This window comes from Numenius arquata, chromosome 11 (genome assembly GCF_964106895.1).
Source record: "Numenius arquata chromosome 11, bNumArq3.hap1.1, whole genome shotgun sequence".
In the NCBI taxonomy this organism is placed as follows: Eukaryota; Metazoa; Chordata; class Aves; order Charadriiformes; family Scolopacidae; genus Numenius; species Numenius arquata.
Window position 1 is genome coordinate 24,689,787 of NC_133586.1, and position 20,367 is coordinate 24,710,153.

General features: G+C 46.0%; 1 protein-coding gene across 1 annotated transcript in view; it reads left to right on the plus strand.

Annotated features, from left to right (window-relative positions):
• NRG2 (neuregulin 2) overlaps positions 1–20,367 on the plus strand; it is a 174,114-nt gene that overhangs the window by 137,795 nt on the left and 15,952 nt on the right. Inside the window, exons 4-5 of the mRNA XM_074155711.1 lie at positions 1,756–1,876; positions 12,783–12,841. Of these exons, the coding sequence (XP_074011812.1) occupies positions 1,756–1,876; positions 12,783–12,841 (180 nt within the window). The remainder of the gene's footprint in view (positions 1–1,755; positions 1,877–12,782; positions 12,842–20,367) is intronic.

Consider the following 20,367-nt stretch of genomic DNA (forward strand, 5'->3'; position numbering starts at 1 on the left):
ATAGGCAATCGTTACTCAAGGCAAAGCATAGAAATAGCTGTGCTTGGTGCACAGCCCCAGCTCGTGCCATGCAAACTCCTTGTGCAGAGGGGCATGGGCCCCATGCAGTCATAGACAGTCCTAAAAGCAAGAGAGCCAGAACAAGCTTGTTTGGTTGCTCATGTGCCAAGCATCACCCAAATGTGAGAGGCTTCACAGGATGCTGGGAACGCTCCTTTACCTGTGGGAGCCTGGATGTGCCCGGCAGGTGCTGGGCTGGAGCCTGAGCGTGAGAACGGAGCCCTTGGCTGTGGTGGTGTGGGCTGCGGCTGGGGGCAGCGGGGCAGGTGCCTGCGGCAGCTCTGAGCCTGCTGCACAGGCAGGCAGGCACAGGGGCTGCCCGAGGTGCAGGGAGCAGCCCCAGCTCCCTCCAGGGCAGGCTCTGGCATGCCTTGCTGCTTCTACCGACTAGCTCCTGCCCAGGGCTCTGACTCCAGCCTTCTTCCTCGAATCATGTGTCAATGAAGTATTTAGTCTTCAGTGGCTGGTCTGAAGTCTCTAACCTGTCCATGAGGTTTGTTCACGCTTTAGAAAACTGGATGGAGGAGGGTATCTCCTCAGAAACCTCAAGTACAGCATAAAAGGTGCTGGAAAGTTAGGTAGTAGCCACACTGGTGGAGATGTGAGTGTGTTGGGGTATAAGCAAGGTGAGTAGTCCAGGAAGGGGGAGTATCTTTAATAAGATTAAGTATTTGGTTGGGAAAAGCAGATGCTTTTGAGTGCCCAGCCCTTCTTTCAGTTATGTGAAGATGAGTCTGCTTTCCCTAAAGCTGGTCTGCTTTTGTAACTTGTATCAATTGCTCTTACAAAACATTTTTCCCCTTCCTAGGAGCCTTTGTCTTGCCTATGGAGACTCTCAGTTTTGGGCTGTAAGTTTGTCTGAGTCATCCAGAGACAGCAATTGCAGTGGAACTCTGCAGAGTATCATCAGTTTTGTTTTATATGTTACGTGGCTAGAAAGCTTTTTTCCAGAAAGAGATTGGGATTTGGAAAAGCATCTGTACCCCACAAAACTCAAGTCATGCTGGCTGCTTCCTTCTTAGCACAGCCCGGGGCTTGCTCACTCCCACTGCTGAACTTCTGCTTGGTCTCTTGAGGCAGTCCCATTGGGGCATGAGAGAGAAGTGCTCAGAAACAGGGGAGAGATGGAGCTGTTCTTGCTTGTGCTGGACCTGTTCCGGGGACAATGAGGGCACTTGCTTCTTGCTCTGAAAACTTATTTCCTCCCAGAGATGTGGAACAATGAAGCATCCCCTGCCGTATCTCTGGATCTTGGTCCAGTATCATGATGCAAATCAAGCCTCAGCAGCTTGCCGCTGTGGCTCTGTGACTCTGCAGCACGTGTTCTACCAAACCTCCAGCCTGCCTGCTGGTGCAGGGTTGCATGCATATATGAGGGGAGGGCAAGGAGAGGTGGGAAAGGGGCACATTTCCCTACAGCTTGCCAAAAAGTTGATTGTGTCCTGACATGCTGGCTGCTTAGAGGAAGGCATGTCCTCAACTCCTCACTCGGCCACTTTTGCTGGGAAAGGTCAAGTCGCAGCCCCAGGACCTGGAGAGGTGAAGGTGGGTCTAAAGGCACAGGCTGAAGTTTGTAGCTCTGGGGTTTTACCTTGGCAAATGACTAGTTGAAAATCATCTAAGAAAACAGAATTGCCCAACAAAGGAAATAACAATATATCCTTTTTGTGTGTGTGTGTGTTCTTTTCCCTGCAGTAACCACAACTCTCTCCTCCTGGTCTGGGCATGCTAGAAAATGCAACGAAACAGCGAAGTCCTATTGTGTCAATGGTGGGGTATGCTACTACATCGAGGGAATTAATCAGCTCTCTTGCAAGTAAGTGAGTGTAGTTCTTGTGTCAATGTGGAAATTACTTGGCTGGGGGAGAGGAGACCTCTGTGCAACTGCCGGAGAAGGAGTAGCTCTGAAATTCTCCTGGCGATTGCAGTTTGAGCTGGGCAGGCTCAGAAAGGGAGACTCGAGGGGTGGGGGTGGGGGAGGAGGGTTCATATTTTCTTTTTTTGTGGGAGTGGCAGTATTCACTTGTCCTGACTCTTCCTCTAAGGGTGTGTTTGTCCTGGCTGTTTCCTTTTCCTTTCTTCCCTTTCTCCGCTGCAGCTTCAGGGAAGGTTGAGTCCCTTTTGCTCTCCTTGAGCTAGGCCAAAGCTCCATGTCCCCTGCTGACACGTCCTCCCCTCTGAGCAGAGGGGTTTTCCCCAGTGTACAACCACCTTCCTCCTCTGTGACCGGAGGGTTCCCTTGCTGAGACTGGCCTCTTACCTTCCCTGTCTGCACCTCATGGGCCCAGGAGCAGGTTTAGCACACAGCTTTTCACTGCTCTCTGCCACTTTGTGGCAGGCTGTGGTTTGTTTATTTCTCTCCTTCAAGTGTTAAAACCTGCAAAAAACCCTCAGGGGACATACTAAGTTATCCTTAAAATGAAATTTCTTGGAGAGGTTAAAGTGGGGCTGCATAGTCCAAGGGACGTGGAATGGGATGTGAGAACTTTCACCCCTGGTTCAAACCGATCACAGCCAGCAAGCCAAATAGCATCTCATAGCTCACCCTTCAACCTAATGGGGACTGTGAATGAAAAGTGCAGTTTGATTGCCAGTGCTAGAGATGTAGGTACCCAAAGCACCTGCCCCAGGGCTCCTGTGAATTGGGCATTTGGTGCCCTGGGTGTGCATTCGCTGAGCAGACGCAGTCAGGTTCTAAGCAAACCTGGGGATCCAGGTGTCACTGTGCCCAGCTTGGAGAAGCCCAGAGCTGCCTGTTTTCTCCCTGCGAGGCCCAGAGACCTCCCTGTAGAGATGCGCAGCCAAAGGTATTTACATCTGTGGATGTCGACCTACATTTGCCACTGCATGGTGTGATGCTTGCTAGACACCTCTGCTCCTCAGGCCTTGAGGGACGTATCTCAACAGAACCATTACCCCTCCTAGAAGGGCTGAAAGCTGGATTACGCACAACTCCTCCCTTGTCCCTGTACTCCTTTGTTTTGGCAGGGAGCAGTAGGAAGGACCATGTGAAAATGCACTCTGCTGAGCTGCTGTGCTCTCACTTTCCAATGCCAGATCAGCTGTGGTGGGAAGGACATAGGATGAACAGCATCTTCCAGTTCTCCTAGGCTTGCCTCTTCAGCCATGAAAAGAGATGGATAGAACAGAAATCAGATGCTGTGGTCCTCCACATTTCCCATGTATGTGAAGTGAGAGCAGCCCTTGTACACCACAGATCTGTGCTTTCGGGTAGTTGTGTCTGCCACTGGCTACTTGGTGGTCCTGTAAGTTCATCTGGCTAGTGTTCCGCATAGGAAACATGGGGGAATCCCCATATGATGAATCAAAGTCACAGCCACTATTCTGGTGTAGCTGTAGCTCCAGGGAAGCCCCAGCAGTTCCAGTCTTTCCATGCTGGGAAGGGGTCAACACTTGAAGCCTGGAGGAGTGTATGGATCCATGTTACTATCTGTAAGCAACGTGGTGCTGCCAAAAGCATAGATTTCAAGGCTATTTCTTTTGGGAAGTACTTGAATCCAGAACAAGACTTTTCAAATTGGACCAATTTCTAATTACAGCAAGAGTTACCTGAATCTCTGCCATACGCAGCTATAATGGTAAGACTCCGTTTTTCCTAATGAAGGATATTTGTGGTGGTTATCAAGTGTCTTCAGCAGATATACTGTTTTAACCAAAGTGGTTCCAGCCTTGTGAAGAAACAGTCTACCTTCAAACCAGGCTGCTGTGATAGCCAATGAACAGAGGGGAAGCTCAGTGATGGATTCATTAAGATTTTATGTGCCGTATGAAACAGATCTAATTATTTCATATCATTTGAAAGCCTTAATTCCTTACTTGCAGATGGTAAAATTATTTCCCTTTCTTATGAGTCCCAAGACACCAATTGCTAAAAACAGGTGGGAATTGAGTGGGTGTATATGGGAGGGCAGCAAAGTGTTAACCAAAAGGAGGTGCTTTGAAGGTCTGCACTGTCACTATTCATCTGCCAGAAAAGACAGTTCTGTGTTAAAAGGATCCCAGGGGACCTAAGTTACTTCCACACAGAACAGTGATTTCTGATTTTAGTGCTTGAGGAGATCTCATTCTCCTTGGGTGTTTTTATCATTAAATCTTAGACTGAAGATGAGAAATCCTGGCTTTTGAAGTGGTATAATTTTGGAGCTTCTGGACTCCAGAAGGCAGTAGTTATTGAGGAATGCAGAAGTATTTGAACTGAACATAATATTTCCCATAAAATGGCTTTCCCAATAACATGTACAATTCTTGGGTAAGGCTGATGATGGATAAATGGACTTCACATTTACCTGCCTGCAAACTAGCGAAATGCTGAAATATTTCACAGCTTCCTCCTTACACCAGGACAGGAGACCTGCTGCTGTGGTGTGTGAAAGGTACAATGGTACAGATTTGGAGAAGACATTAGAGGACACAAAGATGCAGGCTTTGACCTGCATTTCTGAACTCTCTGACATGGGATCCAGCTTGGTCCTCCAGCCTCTGAGACACGAGCACGGAGAAGATTGATAGGCCCTTCTCCTGAAGGCACACAACCTCTTCAAATGCCTTGGAGATCAAACAAGAGCCATGTGGGCATCTTGAGCCAGGAACAACGCATGTGTTCATGCGCTGTTCCCAATTTGCTATTTTGATTAGAGTCAGCAGGGCCTTGGGGAGTCTTCTGGCACTGTGTGCCTGCTTGCAGTCCTCCTTCACCAAGTGCTAATGAGATTCTAGCACCCCAGCACCCATGTGATGTTACCAGCCCTTCCAATACCAGCTATCAGAAAACAGAATTTTAGAGTGTTCTTGTTCACTACCTGCCACCACCCTGTAGTCAGCTTCCTGGAGTGGATTTCATTGTTTTCCGCTGTCCATAAGCATGGGAGATCCTTTCTGTAGATGTTGCCCCTGGCATCCAGGAGCAAAAAGAGCAGCTGGGTTCTCAAATTATTTCTTCTCCGGAAAAGGCTTATGCTTGATTTGTTACAGATATTGCCTAAATTGGCCTCTGGCCTTTTATTATTATTTTTTATAGGCTTCCCAGAAGCATGTTCCTCCTGGTCTTATAAATTCTGGGAAACAAACTGTTTGCCTGTAAACACACCTCCTCCGTCCTTTCCTATACATTTCAGCTAGACCTTGGACAATGCATTTTCTTCATCAGGGAAGAGCCCAGAATGGACTTGGAGCTGTTCCAGAAATTGTGTCTTTTCTGGATTTTGTACTTCTATAATTTTGTCCTTATTTGAAGTAAATTCTACACATGCTAGTGTCAATGGAAATCTGAACATGATATAATCTGTACTCTCAAACAGACCACCTGGAAGTTAGATGGGAGAAGTGTGATCTGCCGCAGATATTCTGCAAATTTTCAGCATAAACCCAGGAAGACTGAGCCACACACATACAGAAGTGACTCAACAGCCTTAGTAAATTAAAAAGCCCCAGGCTGTTGTCGACAGTAAGAATTTCTCGACCCTTCTCCAGACCATTTTGCTCAGAGAGGCCTTACGAGTTGGACTGTTTTCTCACTGTAACTGTAGGGAAGTGGCAAGTTTGAGTAGAGCAAATTCTAGTGCCTGCCAAAGGGGTGCACACAAATAAGTCTCAAGACCTTAAGCTGGGCTGGGACACAGAAGAGCGGTGACTGGTTTGTTGTGTCCATCTGAACGTAGCACTTGAGAGGGCAAAGAGCCTATGATCTCAGGTCTGCCTCTGTCCTGGAGACCATTGGGTTCTTGGCACAACTTGGAGTAGTTTGAGGCTGCTCTAATCTTTTATTGCAGGGTGCCATGTCCCACGGGGTTGTGCTAGTGTGTATCACAGCAGAAATGCTCTTTTTCCCCGGTTAGGTCTTATCACACTTTATCTACAGTTGGGGTCCTCCCAGCCAAAGAAAGAAACAAAGCCAAGTATCATCGCTGCATGGCCCACTCAAACACGCCTCTTGACTCTTTTTTGTGGTTGATGTAATCAAAGTGGCTGGTATGCTGGGCCAGGATCTTCCTAAATTGCATGGGATGTGAAGACTTAAAGAGCTTTATAGAACAACACTCTCCCATCACATTGCACCTGTTGTACTTGCAAGAGTCACGCTAAAGGATTTGCAGATGCTGACAGATAAACAGACTCTCTGGGTTTGGGCTGACAGCATTGCATTACGCGAGAGAGTCAGGGCAGAAGCCTGGAGGACCTTGGATGAAAAGTGAAAGTCAAGGAGAGAATAAAAAAACAAAACAAAGCAACAGAGAATAGATCAATTCATTTTTAAACTAGTTGATGTATGCAAATCACCAAATTACAAAATTATATATTCACTTCCTAGAAGCCCATTGGCTCATGTCCTCCTTGTATATCGGTTCCTGCAAATTTTCCCAGGAAAGGGGAAAGATCATTCTGAAGGGTTAGCCACATTGCCAGATCCCCTGTGCTTTTCCAGAGCACTATTCAAAGGGGTGAACATCAGGTTGATCTCATCCAGCTGTGGTCCTCCTTGCTGCACAGGTTGCTCAGCTCTCCTGTGGTGTCAAGAGCTACACTATCCCCCTCAGTGACTCTACTGGTTTGGTGAGCACAAGTTGCACGTTGCACAGCCACAAGTATGTCACTTTGCCATGGATATATGAGCAGTTCTGTGAGGAGGTGTTGCAACATCCTTGGAAATGAAGAGCACACAGTGTTGAGCTTGGGGTGAAATCTCCACATCCTGTTCCAAATCTCCTGAACCAGCCAGGACTCATTCATTGGGTTTTGCATGCTGTTTATCATCCTAGGTCATGAGATCAGGTACCTTTTTGGATTCAAGTGGCCTGTCTATGCATCCTGTTCAATGTGTCCTTTTTAATGCACGTATAACTATAGCAGACCCTTAAGAACCATCAGTGTGGAAGCTGATCCTGAAACAGCGAGGCTCAGTGAAGACAACAGCACAGATCCCACTGAGCTCCCACAGCTCAGTCAGAGGTGCACTGTTGTCTTCACTGAGCCCAGAAGTGGGTGTCCCTGTGGTGTGGACTCAACTATACAGCAAACATGCCTTGATTAGCTGCTCTGGATAAGGCCTCTGCGTTTATTCTGGTTGCTTTCTTTTCTTCCCATCAGCGATTTTGTGGAGTCTAGCCTTTTGTGGCTTTCCAGAGCCTGGTCATCTGGGACTGGTCAGGGGACAATGACAGAACTGTCTTCTTTTTCAGCCCTTCGCACAAATAAGCAACATGCTTAAAACATTACTCCATTAGCTTATATCAGTGCATTGTGTCCTTTTGCTGCAGCTTCTCCGTATCCCGTTAGTTTGAAGCACCTGCTTGTTCACATTCTTCTATAACATGGATTGCATTATGAGATCTACTGAATTTGGCATACTTTAATTAAGATCTGGGGGAGCAAAGGAAATATGCAAATCCTTGCAAGATTTAGATCAACAGCTGGGCAGAAAAAGTTTTGCTTCCAGCAGGAACATTATGATAATGAAGTTATTAATTAAGAGTAGCAAATAATAATTAACAATAATTATTACTCTGCCCTGATACAGAGCAAAAGGTCAAAGCTTTTCAGTTTTCATAAATAAGTGCTCTGCAAACAACATAGGAATGGGTCATTCAAGGCATTTTGGTTTGTACTTTTTAAGACACTTCATTTGACTGATCATCTTACTGCATTTTTTTACCATGTAAATATTTAACTGCAATTCATCCTGAACCCAACAGCAGAACTTTGTGGATGTTTTCAAAATGGGGTGAAAAAAAAGTCTTAAGGAATTGGTCAAAACTGAAAAAAAGAATTGAGCATTTTCCAGCAACAATAGGATCTGGACAGAAAAATCCCTGACCAATTTTATCAATGGCATTTGCAAGTAGTAAATTTTCAGATGTGGCAATTTTTTTTAATTTTCATGCACCTGGTTAGGCACAGAGGGATGGAGTTAAGTAAGGGCAGTCTTGGGGGTTCATCACACAGGCTAGAGAGGGGACAAGGTGCTGTCTGCAAGAGGTTGGTGCAGCCTTGTAATCCCCAAGACCGTTTCTACAGACACAGCTTTGTCCACTTCCCTTGGCCTTTGAGGAGAGACACGTTGGGCCTCCCTGATGCCAGTGAGTGGGCCAGGAAGTCTAGGAATAGTCCACCATCTGCGTAGTCCCTGCAAGAGCTTTCAAAAGGAGGAGGGACTCCATTTTGCTGGGATAGCCAGCCAAAACCTCTTGACCAGGGTCAAATGTACAGGAAGAAGAATGATCAAAGACCATCTGGTGGTCTTGAGCCTTCATTTTCAGATTTGTCCCTCAGGCCGTCTGCTTGGCCACTGAAGAAGCCCTTGCCACAGGCAGCAGATTCTGCATGCACAAGAGGTGCTTTCCATTGCTTTTCCTGTCCAGACTGGTAGACTCATGTGCCATGCACGCTGGAAATTTCTTTCCTAGAAGGCTCATCTGGAGTCATCGTAATAAGTAACAAATGATGTCCACTAGCCTAGAAGTATGAGACAGCTGAAAAAAAAAGGAACCATGAGCACTGCGTGCTTTCAAAGATTTCCTGGTCACTGTTGCTGCCAGCAGCCTTGCTCATGAGGAATCAACACCCAGGGATGCTGGAGTGGCACATGTGTCTTGGCAGCTTGTATGCTAGCTTGGGAGTTGACAGAAGGTGCTCATGTTCATCAGGGCTTCTCTTCTGTCACTTTTCCCAGTGCTGATTCACCAGTAACTAAAGATGAAAAGCCTGAGCTGTCCTAGACACAGAGAAGACAGTTAGCTACTGCCTTCTGTCTAGAAAGCTCTTCTTCCCACCCACGCTAGGCTGACTGGAGAGATCTGAAGATGGGCTATATGGTAGCTGTCTTGACATCAAAGCTTCTTTGACACTTTTCTGTTTCGCTTTTTCATTCTCACCAGTTTCCTTCTCTGAGTTTTTATTACCTTCCACCAGTTTTCCCTTAATTTTCAGTCTTTCCTTAATGGCATGCAGCTTCAGTGACACTGAAGTTCCAGCCTTGGCTGACCTCTTGCAGATGTGCACCTGAAATAGTTTTGGCTGCTTTCAGACAAAGTGCCCCTTTTTGAGGTGGGTAGGACGTTTGCTTCATTCAGCAGCACCCTTGAGGCTCTTCGATGTGCTTCCAACATACATGAAATCTCAGATCCCAGACAAATGGGCAGCATGTTGCAAGCTAAACTGGATACCCTTGAAGACTCTGTGAATAAATTCATGGCTCTGTCAGTGATGATGAATAGACTTCGAAAAGGATTGGGAAGATACCTTCTGTTTTGGATGCCTTGTTCAAACCCCAGTGCAATTTCTTAAAGGTTTCTTCAAAGTCATGCTTCCCTTGGGCTGTCCTTGTGAGTCTGCATCACCCAGCTGCCTCAGGTTTGTGCTCTTAGATTGCCAACAGGGCACCTTCTTCAGTCCACTTCCCAGCACCAGCTTCCTCTGCTTTGTCAAAGGGAAGTCAAGAGGCCTCATGTCCGATGGTAATCCCTTGGGCTGAGCTTTCCTTGGGAGCTGGCTGGGCTCCCTGCTGTAGAAATGATGTTACTGGTATGTCTCCCTCTCCTGTGCTTCAAGATCAACGTCCAATAATGAGAAAGGAGGGTAAATTTTTCAAAGATCTTGCCTGAACGTGGAGTTAAATTTCCAGGATCAAAAGTGACTTGGATAACAAAAAACTGAAGTGTATGACTAGGGAGTTCAGTGAAGCCTTATGCAGAGCTGTGCCCTGAAGTTCTCCCTGATCAGGGGACTGCATAAATAGCCCTGCACGTTCCCACATGGAGGTGTTAGCACAGGTCCCAAAGACCAGATGCTGTGGAGCACAGAAATAAGTTTGGTCATGGGCAGTGAGGGTGCACCAGCTTTTTTGCTCAGTGCAGGCCTAACAAAACTGCAGTGAAAACCAGCAAGAAATCAAGCACCAAAACCACCTCAGTCATGCAAAGCCTTCCAAAGCTTTCTTCTGTGAGAGGGACAGCAGGTGATTTGTCCCCTGGGCACCATCCTTGGAGAACTAGGAAATACATTCTTTAGGGGAAAGATGAACAGGTTTGGAGCTGTGGAAGCATTAGATAGGAGACAATAGATGGGATGGAGAGATTATGCGGCCTTTTATTGGCTATATCTTCTCCTTGAATCATGCTGGATTCAGCCATCTGTCTGCAGGTCCCCTGTAGGCATCCAGCATCCAGCACTGAGGCTCAGGCTACCTCTGGAGCACCAGCAGGTTGTCCCACAAGCGGATGGCCTCCTTTAGGAGCCCGTGGCACGGGTGTATTGGTGTGTCAGCAAATGCCTCAGCCTTCCCCCTGGCAGTGCTAATGCAGGTCTCCAGGCAGCGATTCCCCCAGTCTATGCACTGGGGGAATGGCACCAGCCATATCCATCAGGAGATCTTTATATCTTGTCCTGCCTTGTGCCCAGCCACCTGGTGCCTCCTCAAGTCCTTCCCCAGACCTCAGTTGACTCTCACCTCTCCCATTTGGAGAGGAGCCTTCCAGCTCAGAGAAGACTGTATCCTTTCAGGCCTGATAGATGGGCTGGTGCACCCTAGGTCTGTACAGCTGGTGCAGCTGCTGAGAGCCCCTAGTGCTCCCTCATGTGTCAGCCCATCTCAGTCTATGTCCATGATGAGGGAGAACCATTAAAAATCAAGGGTTTCAGTCATGATGAATAGGGAAGACTTCTCTAATCTCTACCTCTTCCCCCCAAGGGAACTAAATAGTTGCTGAAAAAAGCTGTGTTCCCTTTAGCAAGTAGAGAGATGCAGGAATTAATTTATCTTCTTGACTTTTTTTTTATTGCCACTGGAGTTGCATATCTGTAACTTGCCACCTAAACGTAAATCTATCAAGAACAACAAGTGCTGCCATAGCCCTTGAGCAACAGTACAGAACTAATCTGCCAACAAGCTTTGGAACTGTAAAGCTTTGGTCATGTTAAACATCAAAGTCATCCCTTCCTCATCTCCGCTATGACCGCAGACTGGGAGCAGGCGTTATCATACTTTTGAGAGGCACAGGAGGGTCAGATCTGCACTGCCCATCCGGACTGTCAGTGAGCGCATGGGACCTGGACCTGAACGTGCCCTGCTCCACCCCACCATATGTGCAGGTTGGGACCATTCGTCTGATGCTGTGCCGAGGCTGCTCTGGCTGCTTGCTGTCCTTCAGAGTAGACCGGCAGGGGGCTAAGCCGTTGACATCTGCCTCTGATCCACATCCATTTTGCTGAGGTGTCTTTCAGTCCCTTCTCCATTGACCAGCTGGGGCCTGCTGAACACTGAGGGACATTGCGATCTTGTGGGTGGCATCTGAGAGCAAGGAAGGTCTGACATGTATGAGGCGCAGAGCCTACAGCCCCGCTTACCCTGGGAAGTTGGAAAACAGATGTTAAAATGTTAGCTGTAATGATAAACTATCTTAAGCTCAGAGGGGGAAGTAGTCATTTGGGGAGAGAGGGAGTTGTGGGACAAACAGGTAAGAGCTGGGACTTCCAAGAAAGCTAGGCATATCTTTGAGGGACTATTCAAGGAGGCCAGAAGAAAAGATGGGAAGTGGAGAGATAAGTGCCTAGGGGAGAAGCGTTTGACCACCCACAGCTGAGCTCCTGTCACTACCCAGGTTCACCCGCAGCTGTGAGTGCTGCACTGTGCGTGTCCCTGTGCTGCACCCCTGCCCATGTCCTTGTGCTCCCCAAAGCTGGCTCAGCCTGGGAGCTGCTCCAGGGAGCTTACTTATGAGCTGGTGCATGTGTCTGGTGGCCCTCATCCACAGGGCACCATCCCTACCACTGCAGCATCATGCTAATGTATAACTGGTGACCCATGAGCTGGCACATCATGGCCCATCATGTAACGTTGATCAGAAGAGCCTTGCAGTTGGGCAGCATGTGAGACTTGTTCGGTTCAGCTTTCTTCTCTGTCCCTTTCTCTCTGTTAACACAGAGACTCTCCACATGCTTTTTCTCTAACCTTTTCCCTGGAACATCCTGTGCGTACTTCTGGGGTAATAACGGGAAGATGCTTGCTCTACACAGCGCTTGCTGTCACCTGAGCAGCTGCTCACCGCTCTGTGGTGCCTCTTGCCACTCTTGTCTACAGAGCAGCTCGAAGGAGAGTCTCTGAAAGTAGCATCCAGCCCATCTAGATCTTCCTGCCAGCTGGTCCTTCTAGCAGATGAGAAGTAAGGAGGCAGGCAGAGGAGGAAAGGAGGGGTTTGCTTGGCTGCTTGAAGACCCAGGCCAAAACCACAGCTGGAATGCTGACATTTCAGGTGCCTGGTTAAAGCAAAGTGAAGAGTAAATACGCGTGTAAAGCCTTTATTTTTTCCATTCATCGCTATGCACTTTTTATTTCTGACCTTAGCCTCAAGAATGGTGCTAGACATGTTCTGTGATTTCTCCCCTTTTCCCCTCCAGATGTCCAAATGGATTCTTCGGACAGAGATGTTTGGAGAAACTGCCTTTGCGATTGTACATGCCAGATCCTAAGCAAAGTATGTTTGAAGACAAAAAATGCACCACACTAAAAACCTCCTGGGCACAGCGGTGGATGTAGAGTGGTCTAGTCAGGGATGGCTCTTGGGCTAGGGCTTAGGGATGCAGGTAAGGGTGAAAGCTGAGAGCAGACGGATAGGAGCCGTGAAAGGGATCAGAAGGGGCCTTAGTTCGGTCTGTTTGGGTGTCATTTTGCTATCTTGTTTCTCTCTTTCTGGTTTTCTTTCTTCCGGTAGGTGTCCGATCGAATTCACGGGAGACCGATGTCAGCATTTCGCAATGGTCAGCTTCTCCAGTATGTCTCTTTCTACTTCTCTCTCTCCCTGGTTATTGTAGCTCTGTGTCGTGTCCTTAAAGCAGGTTCTTCTGTTCTCCAAGAGCCCTCTTCCTGTCTTGTGCGCTCCCAGCTCTGCTTGGCCGTAAGAGGAGCTGCGATCGTGTCCAAGAGGAGAATCAGGGCTCTTGTTATGTCCCCATTTGTTAGAATGGGTTCTTCTTTCATTTCTGATTGAACTTAATGTTGCTTGCTCTTTTCACGCAAAATGCAAATAAGGCACAAGGTTATGTGGTGTGCTGTGTGAGAACACTCTTGTGTGATAAGCTGTGTCTCTAGCATTGCTGCCTCAAAATGGACTGTGTTGTGCAGTGAAAGAGATGCACATTTTCCCACGACTCTTGCGAGGGGGTGTGTGAGTCTCTCTGTACCAACTGAGGAAATCACAGCGAGGGCTGTCATGAGAATTCCCCCAAGGGAATCGGTTGCGTTTCTGTTTCCAGAAGCTAAACCAAGCATCAGCTGCTGTTCAGGTGAGATGGTTGAAGGCTGGCTGGAAGTCAGATCCTGGAGCATGCCCAGAGGGCTGGAGAGGGCACACCTGCACCCCTGGAGCCCCAGAGGTCACACTGGTGACTGACACTGTCTCAGGGCTTCCCACCCCTCAGCGCCATGCGGGATATGGATTAGATCTGCTGACTGGGCATCTCAGACTATGTTCTTCCTGGACACAGAGATGTTCCTGTCTTCCCTAGGGGGTTGGATGGCCTTGCATATGGGGTTGTGCCTAGCTACAGTGACCAGTCCTTTAACCTCATATGCAGTGGGTGTAAATACCCTAGAGTCCTTGCACTTAGTGCTTCCCAGTTTCTAGTTCATACAGGCTCTAGAGCTCCAGAGATGCCTCACTTATAGACATCATTAGCTTGTTTTGTTCAAGGCAGATAATTTTTCTGGCTGTGTATTCAGACAGTGTCCCAGCAGTGGGATCCTGGTCTGGGTAAGGAGTGACTTGAAAGGAGGCACAGTTACAGTGCAGGACATTGGCCACAGTGACCCTCTGTGTGACCCATCCTGCCTCCACACTGGCCGTTTGGACCACCACAAATGGTGGTTTCAAAAAGAGGCTTTTTAAAAAGAGCCACAAGAGAGGCTTTAATTAGTGGCAACCAGAGGAGAAATGCCTCTGTATGATGACTCCTTGATTGCCAGTACTCCCTCTCCCAACACGCTGAGAAATCCTGCAGTCCTCATCCTGAACTGGCAATAGCAGGAGTCTCATTAACACATGCTAATAGCTGGCAAGTGCTGGCATTAGACTCCCTTCTACAGAGTATACAGACAAGATGCAAATGGACTTTGTGAGGCCCCCGCAAATGGACTTTGTGAGGCCCCCGGGACAGCTTCCTTTTTTTACATTGCCTTTTGTTCCAAATTGGCTTCCAAAGTTGAAACATCTATTGATTCATTCTTTCAGACTAAAATATCCAAGTAAGCTCTTTTAAAATGGCAAAACAAAATGTTCTGTTTTGATCTTTAACTTGATGCAAAAGGGTTTCCTTTCTGCTTTTCAGCCCAGGGTATCAGGGACCCTGGCTGCAGGCAGCAGTGGGATGCTCCCCCAATGAAGCTCATTTGCCACATGTTTCATGAGGTGGTGTCCAACAGATGGAAGCGTCATTGCTACCATGCTGCAAAAGGTGATTTTCACAGGGGTGAAAATCAGTTTTATGTCACGAAAATGCCTTTTCTGAACATTAATGGCAAGAGTAAACAGTGTGTATTTTTTCCACTGCCTGCAGAATCCAGCTTTTTATGGGAACAAGGTTTAACTTTAACCAACTTTAAAACCGACTCATGTACATTTCCTTACCTCAATTCTGCTTTAACCACAGGATAGTAAGGTAAAAAGAGCTTAACAATGCAGGTTACCTGTCTGAACTTGGATAAAAATTATCTAAGAAGATGATTCATAGGTGTTTCTAGCTGTTTTCACTTTCAGGTCACAGTTGGCTGATACCGTAGCAGCAATGCTGGAGAAAAGCATGCACTGAACTTGCTGTTCTGAGTAGGAAAGGCATTTCACTTGAGTCTGGACTGTGCAAATGCTTACTTTCTACTTTATTCAATAATTAGGGCACAGTAGAAGTTGCTATTGCTCTATAATTCATTCAGTGCTTCATCCCATATGGGTTCTGACAGGTCAAAAGCTGAAACGGATTAAATGAGGTTCAGGCATTTCCACTGGAAATAAAATAGCTCTGTCCTGATTCATCTTTTGCGAACATTGCCAGCACTTGACAGATATTTAAGTAGTAAGTAATGACACCTACACTGCTGTTGTTTTAAATGCACTTGGGCTATTTTAGGTTTTCAGGCCTAAATCGGAGGCTTCTGATTCTTTAACATAAATATTAAAGATTACAATATGACTTTCAGTAGGTATATCCCAGGGCTGAGCAAGAGTCCCTGCAGAACGAACTAAATTTAAGATGCTATTCTGAAAAGGTACTTTGCTGAATTTGGGCCAGAGATGGAGATGGTGCAGCAGCCCAGAATCATGCCAGATGTTGTGTATCTTCCTTCTGGGAGCAGCTTCCTATCTCGTTGGTTTAACCTATATTCAGCTTTTGCTCAGGTAAAACTCCCTGTGTTCTGTAGGAGTGCAGGTTCTCCTTGTCTATTTGACAGGTAGCTCTGGAGGTTTGGTTTTCTCTGATTGTCCAAAATACCTGCTAGACCACTGCAGGTATGAAGATGAAAACCAGATGTATTCAGATAGATTTTCTTACACGTGACGTTTCTTTATGTTGCTGTGACACTGATATGACCAAATGCCAACTGCGAGACATTCTGGGTATACACCCTAATGCTTGAAAATTAAGACAAAATGTTAAAGATGGAGGGGGTTTCTATGCCATTCTCACACTGTTGCTATTTTCTGACAGATTGGTACAGAGGAACTCACGAGGAATTGTATTACTGGGCTAGCTCAGAGACCTTGCAATCTGTCCCAGCTCAGCCCTTATTTGTATGAATAGCATTTGCTTTTGGTAGGAATTTGCAACAGGAGAATTCAGGCAAGTATCTCAGCGGTTGTTTCCTACCTACCTATAAGGAGTTTACATTTTATTTTCCTTGTATTGTAATGCAAATGTAATGGGAAATGTGCTGAGATACTGGAGGAAAAAAGCGAAGCATGCTAAAACAGCTACTTACCTCAGAAAATGGATGCACAGTGCAAACAGAGAACATTGCTCTGGCCTAGAAAGGTGCCACTTCTGTGGTACCTGACTGTGTCAGCTCTCTAAGCCCACCTTCATGCTAAGCCTGCATTAGTCTAAGTCACCCTGATGGTCTGTTTTCTACCAAGGCTCATACCATAAGGGGATCTAAGGCAGCACGTTTATTTTGTACAGCAATGGCTAGGTATGTGTAGACAGTTGGCTACCATCAGTTGGCAAATGGGCATTCACCTGCCAAGTGGCAGCAACACAGATGAGGGCCTTTGAGACACTGACACATACTAATCCCACATCCAGTGAGTGTGGGCAAAGTCTCACAGGGAAACTTCAAAGCTTTGTCCTGTGTATCCCAGGTCAGTTTTAGGATAGTATGACAGGTGGCTTTCCCACATTCATCAAAACAGAAAACCTACCAGAAGAAGGAAGGAAGGAGAGATGTCAGAGCAAACAACTGCCTGTTTATTAAGATTAAAGTAGTTGAAAGGTACATCTCTGAGAAGAGAAAGATGTTCTGACTTAAATAAGCTGACTTAGGCCTGTTTAGATCCCTTTTGTCTGTGAAATCTCACTGATCTCAGTTGGTTTCTGTGCACACTCCTCCATCCACCCATAAGGAATTGGATGATAGATCAAGGTTAGAAGATCATGTTGTCTAGGCTATAACTAACCTGTAAGAGGAAAGCCTTATAGAGGCTGTACAATATAACTGAGGGACATTAAAGAAACATTTGAAGCAGTTTTAATTTAGACTGAAGGAGAATTAATGGTGGTGAACAGAGGGGACAGTGATCGTCTGCAATTACTATATAAAACAGAAGAATGTCCTGGTAAATGACAATATAGAGAATTATTTCTATGGATGATGAGTCATTAAATCATCTTACTAAAATATTTTTCACATGAAGGTCTTCATATTTCTGTGTATCCATATGATTATAATTGCAGCTGTATTTAATATATATACTGCATTGTACATATGATGGTAAAGTCATATCATCTGCTAGTTTCACTAGTTAGATCTTGCAGTTATGATGTAGCTCAAATAAAACCAGAGGGCTGGAAGTTCTTAACTCCAAAATGTGACCCAAAGCAGGAATCCTTCCTGACCCTGGCCACAGGGAATGCAATGTGCAGACAAGGAGTAGCCTGCCATACTGGCAGTCTGAGTTCACGTCATCTGATCCCTGTTCTCCCTGCCCCACTCTTTGCAGTAATAGTGCAGCCAGACCCTCATTATTTTTTTCACTGGACTTTAGATATCTGTGTTAGAGGTTTGAGTCTAAATTCATCAAGGCTCCCTTTATAGTCACTGCAGAGGGTTGGGCACCCAAGGATGGGCATTTGGCTAATTGAAATCCAGTGCTGCCATCAGGATGAGGTGTCTCATCCTCCAGAGGTGCTGAGGGTGATGAGTACAAACTCATAGGTTTAGCTGTCAGATATCCCTCACGGAGCCCTGGTACAGGTTCCTGCAGAGTCACAGATCACAGGTGTCTCTGTTCTAATGAGAACAGAAGTTTAACACATCAAACTTTTGATCCACAGCCTGAATGAATCCCTAGCATTAGTACCCAGGGACCGTTTTGCCTTTGCAGTCAGATCTTCATCTCTGCTGGCACACATGGGTGACAAGTCCAGCAATATCACAAAAGAGTCAGGAAGTCTCTCTAATAGAAGAGGTTCTAGTGGGTACTGTAGACTCATCCAATTGACAGCTCTTTCCTGGGTCCAGCTTCATAGGCACAACTATGTCTTGCAGCTCTTTCTAGAAGACAGAGGCATGTCCAAAGTCATCCTTCCTTTTAAGAAACTTTTTTTGTTAAGCTGTGCTGGCACCTGTGTTTCATAGCTGCCTGTTCTACATCAGATCAAGATCTATCTCTATCTTCTCTCTTCTACAAGAAGCTTTTCAGGTCTTTGTAAAACCCTGCTGGAAGTTTACTAATAAATTGCCAGGCTGGCTGGTTGTAAAGGTTTTGTAAAACACGTTGGCAGCTACTTCACTCCTGATGGAGCCAAGATACTGAAGATTAAACATCCTAAGATGGAATTCCTAAGAGGAATACCTTACCTAAGTCTGTGTATTTGGATTCTTTCCACTTGGAACAATTTGGAAATTTGGGATGAATTTTTATGTTTATGCTTGTCTCTTTTCTGTGGAATATGAAATTTCATCTTAATTTTGCTATTTATTCATCTCCCAAAATAGTTGTCACTGATCTGGAGGACAAATGTCATACCATTCATCTTCTTGTTTAGTGAAATATTTCCATCTTCTACTTTGTGACCTAATTAAAGTTGAAGTCTGTAGCCTGCCTATAAACATCCCAGAATAGAGCTGACATTCATATACAATATAATCTAGCATGTTCTCCATTTTTACCCCATATTTCATTCTTGTTTTCTTTACAAATTGAATTTTAATTCATAGTTGGGGTCTTCCTACTGGTCTGCTTTGGAAGCACGGAGCAGCATTTTCTGCTATCCGTTGGGAGAGCAGGCTTTCTCTTCAACTTTGGGCTCCCTAAGAGTCTGTTATTCAGGCATCAAATCCCTTTTTCGAAGGGGAGAAAGTACTGCATGGTACTCAGTGTAGTCATCTGGAAGCATGGAAGAAGAGAGCTAGAGCTGAGAAATTGGAGTCTTGCAGTCGCAGGCTATCTGGTCAGTTCTGCTTGCTGATATGAAAGCGTATCCTGAATTCCCAGGTTGATATGTCTCCCAGGGCTCCCTAACTGAAGCCATTGCAAGTTTAGTGTCATGGGTCTGGCTCCTGATGTGTGACATTTCCCTTGCATAGGCATTGCAGATTCCTTCCAACAACAGATGACGAGCACGGATATTTCCGAGATAAGAACCACCATCTTCTCTTGAGTGTGCACCGCACTGTCACTGGGTGTGATCTGTGTAATGATCTCAGCAGCGTGATTCCTGTCCTACCATAAGACACTTCCTGTGGATCCAATGTCTGGGTCTTATCATCAGTCATTTCTTTCAAGGAAATTTCTTTCGTAGAGCCTTTCCAGCCAGAAAAGCATAAACTGTTTCTACTTGCAGTGTCTGCGTCGGGCTCTCTGGGGTGGAGATAGAATCACTCGTTCCCACAGTGGCACACAAACTGGCTCCAACACTGCCGACTAAACCATCATGGAAGCAGAGCAGTATAGGTTTATCAGGGGAGAGGCTTCTTATTTTTCTGAGGGATGGTCCCATTCACTCTGAAGACACCAGTCTGCAGCCGGAGGACTGTTGAGAGGTCATCGCACTGACATGTAAAAGTGACTCTTCTGACAGGTGGGTCTTGGACGCTTGCTCCTCACACTGACGTGGAGTGTCCCAGGGAGCAGAGGGATAAATGTACCACTTGAAGCTCTCCTGGGAAGGCCTAGATCTGAATTTCAGCTTCTCTGTTCTTCAATTCTCTTACTCAGCAGTAGTTTCCTACCTGTTGATTGTGATACAAAAATGATAAACAGAAGAATATTTCTTTTTTATACCTACCATTCTGTTTCCTCCTCCACCTCTTACTCATCTGAACCCTAAAACAATATTTAGCAGCATTTTAAGTTCCATAAACATTCTGCAGCTTCCTTTCAATGACATGATAACTGCTGACCACTTAATTACAGGGTGACGACTCTGCTGTGGTGTGGCTGGGTAATTACAGAGCATTTGTGGTTTATCATAACAGGGTTATTCCTCTCCCCTGGATGACAGTACAGGTTAACCTTTGGGATCTCCTAAAGTTAATTGTGTGCTAATCCACAGCAGCTTGCTAATACTCTGTTTTTGTATATCTAGATTCTTGAGGCCTACCAAATTGCTTTTATTGATACAGTACTGAACAACCTAAATGGCTGTGCAGTTTATGGAAAGTTTGCAGACTTCCTGTACTTGGAGATCCCACATATTGCCCAGCCCCTAACACAGTGTCCTCTGTCTCCCACATCATGGGACTGTCTTGCATTGCTCCCTGTGTCCTCTGGGGAAGCCTGGACCAGAGTGCTGCAAATATTACTCCTGTCAGTGCAATTTATTATCAATAATCTGTCTTGCCAGTCCCCAGATGTTAATTCTCCATTTTGTTTCGTGCCTTGGAGCATGCTCTGTGACCTGGACAGCCCTCTGGGGGACCCAAGTGTGTTTGGGGGGAATAATGCATGCAGTAACTAAACACCTTAATGACGTTCTTGGGCAACCTGAAGACCACATGAGCACAGGCCCAGTTTTCACAGCTGTTTGCGAAGGCTTTTATCCTTCTTAATCACCCTGTAAATCTACAGTACAGTGAGAGCCATCTGT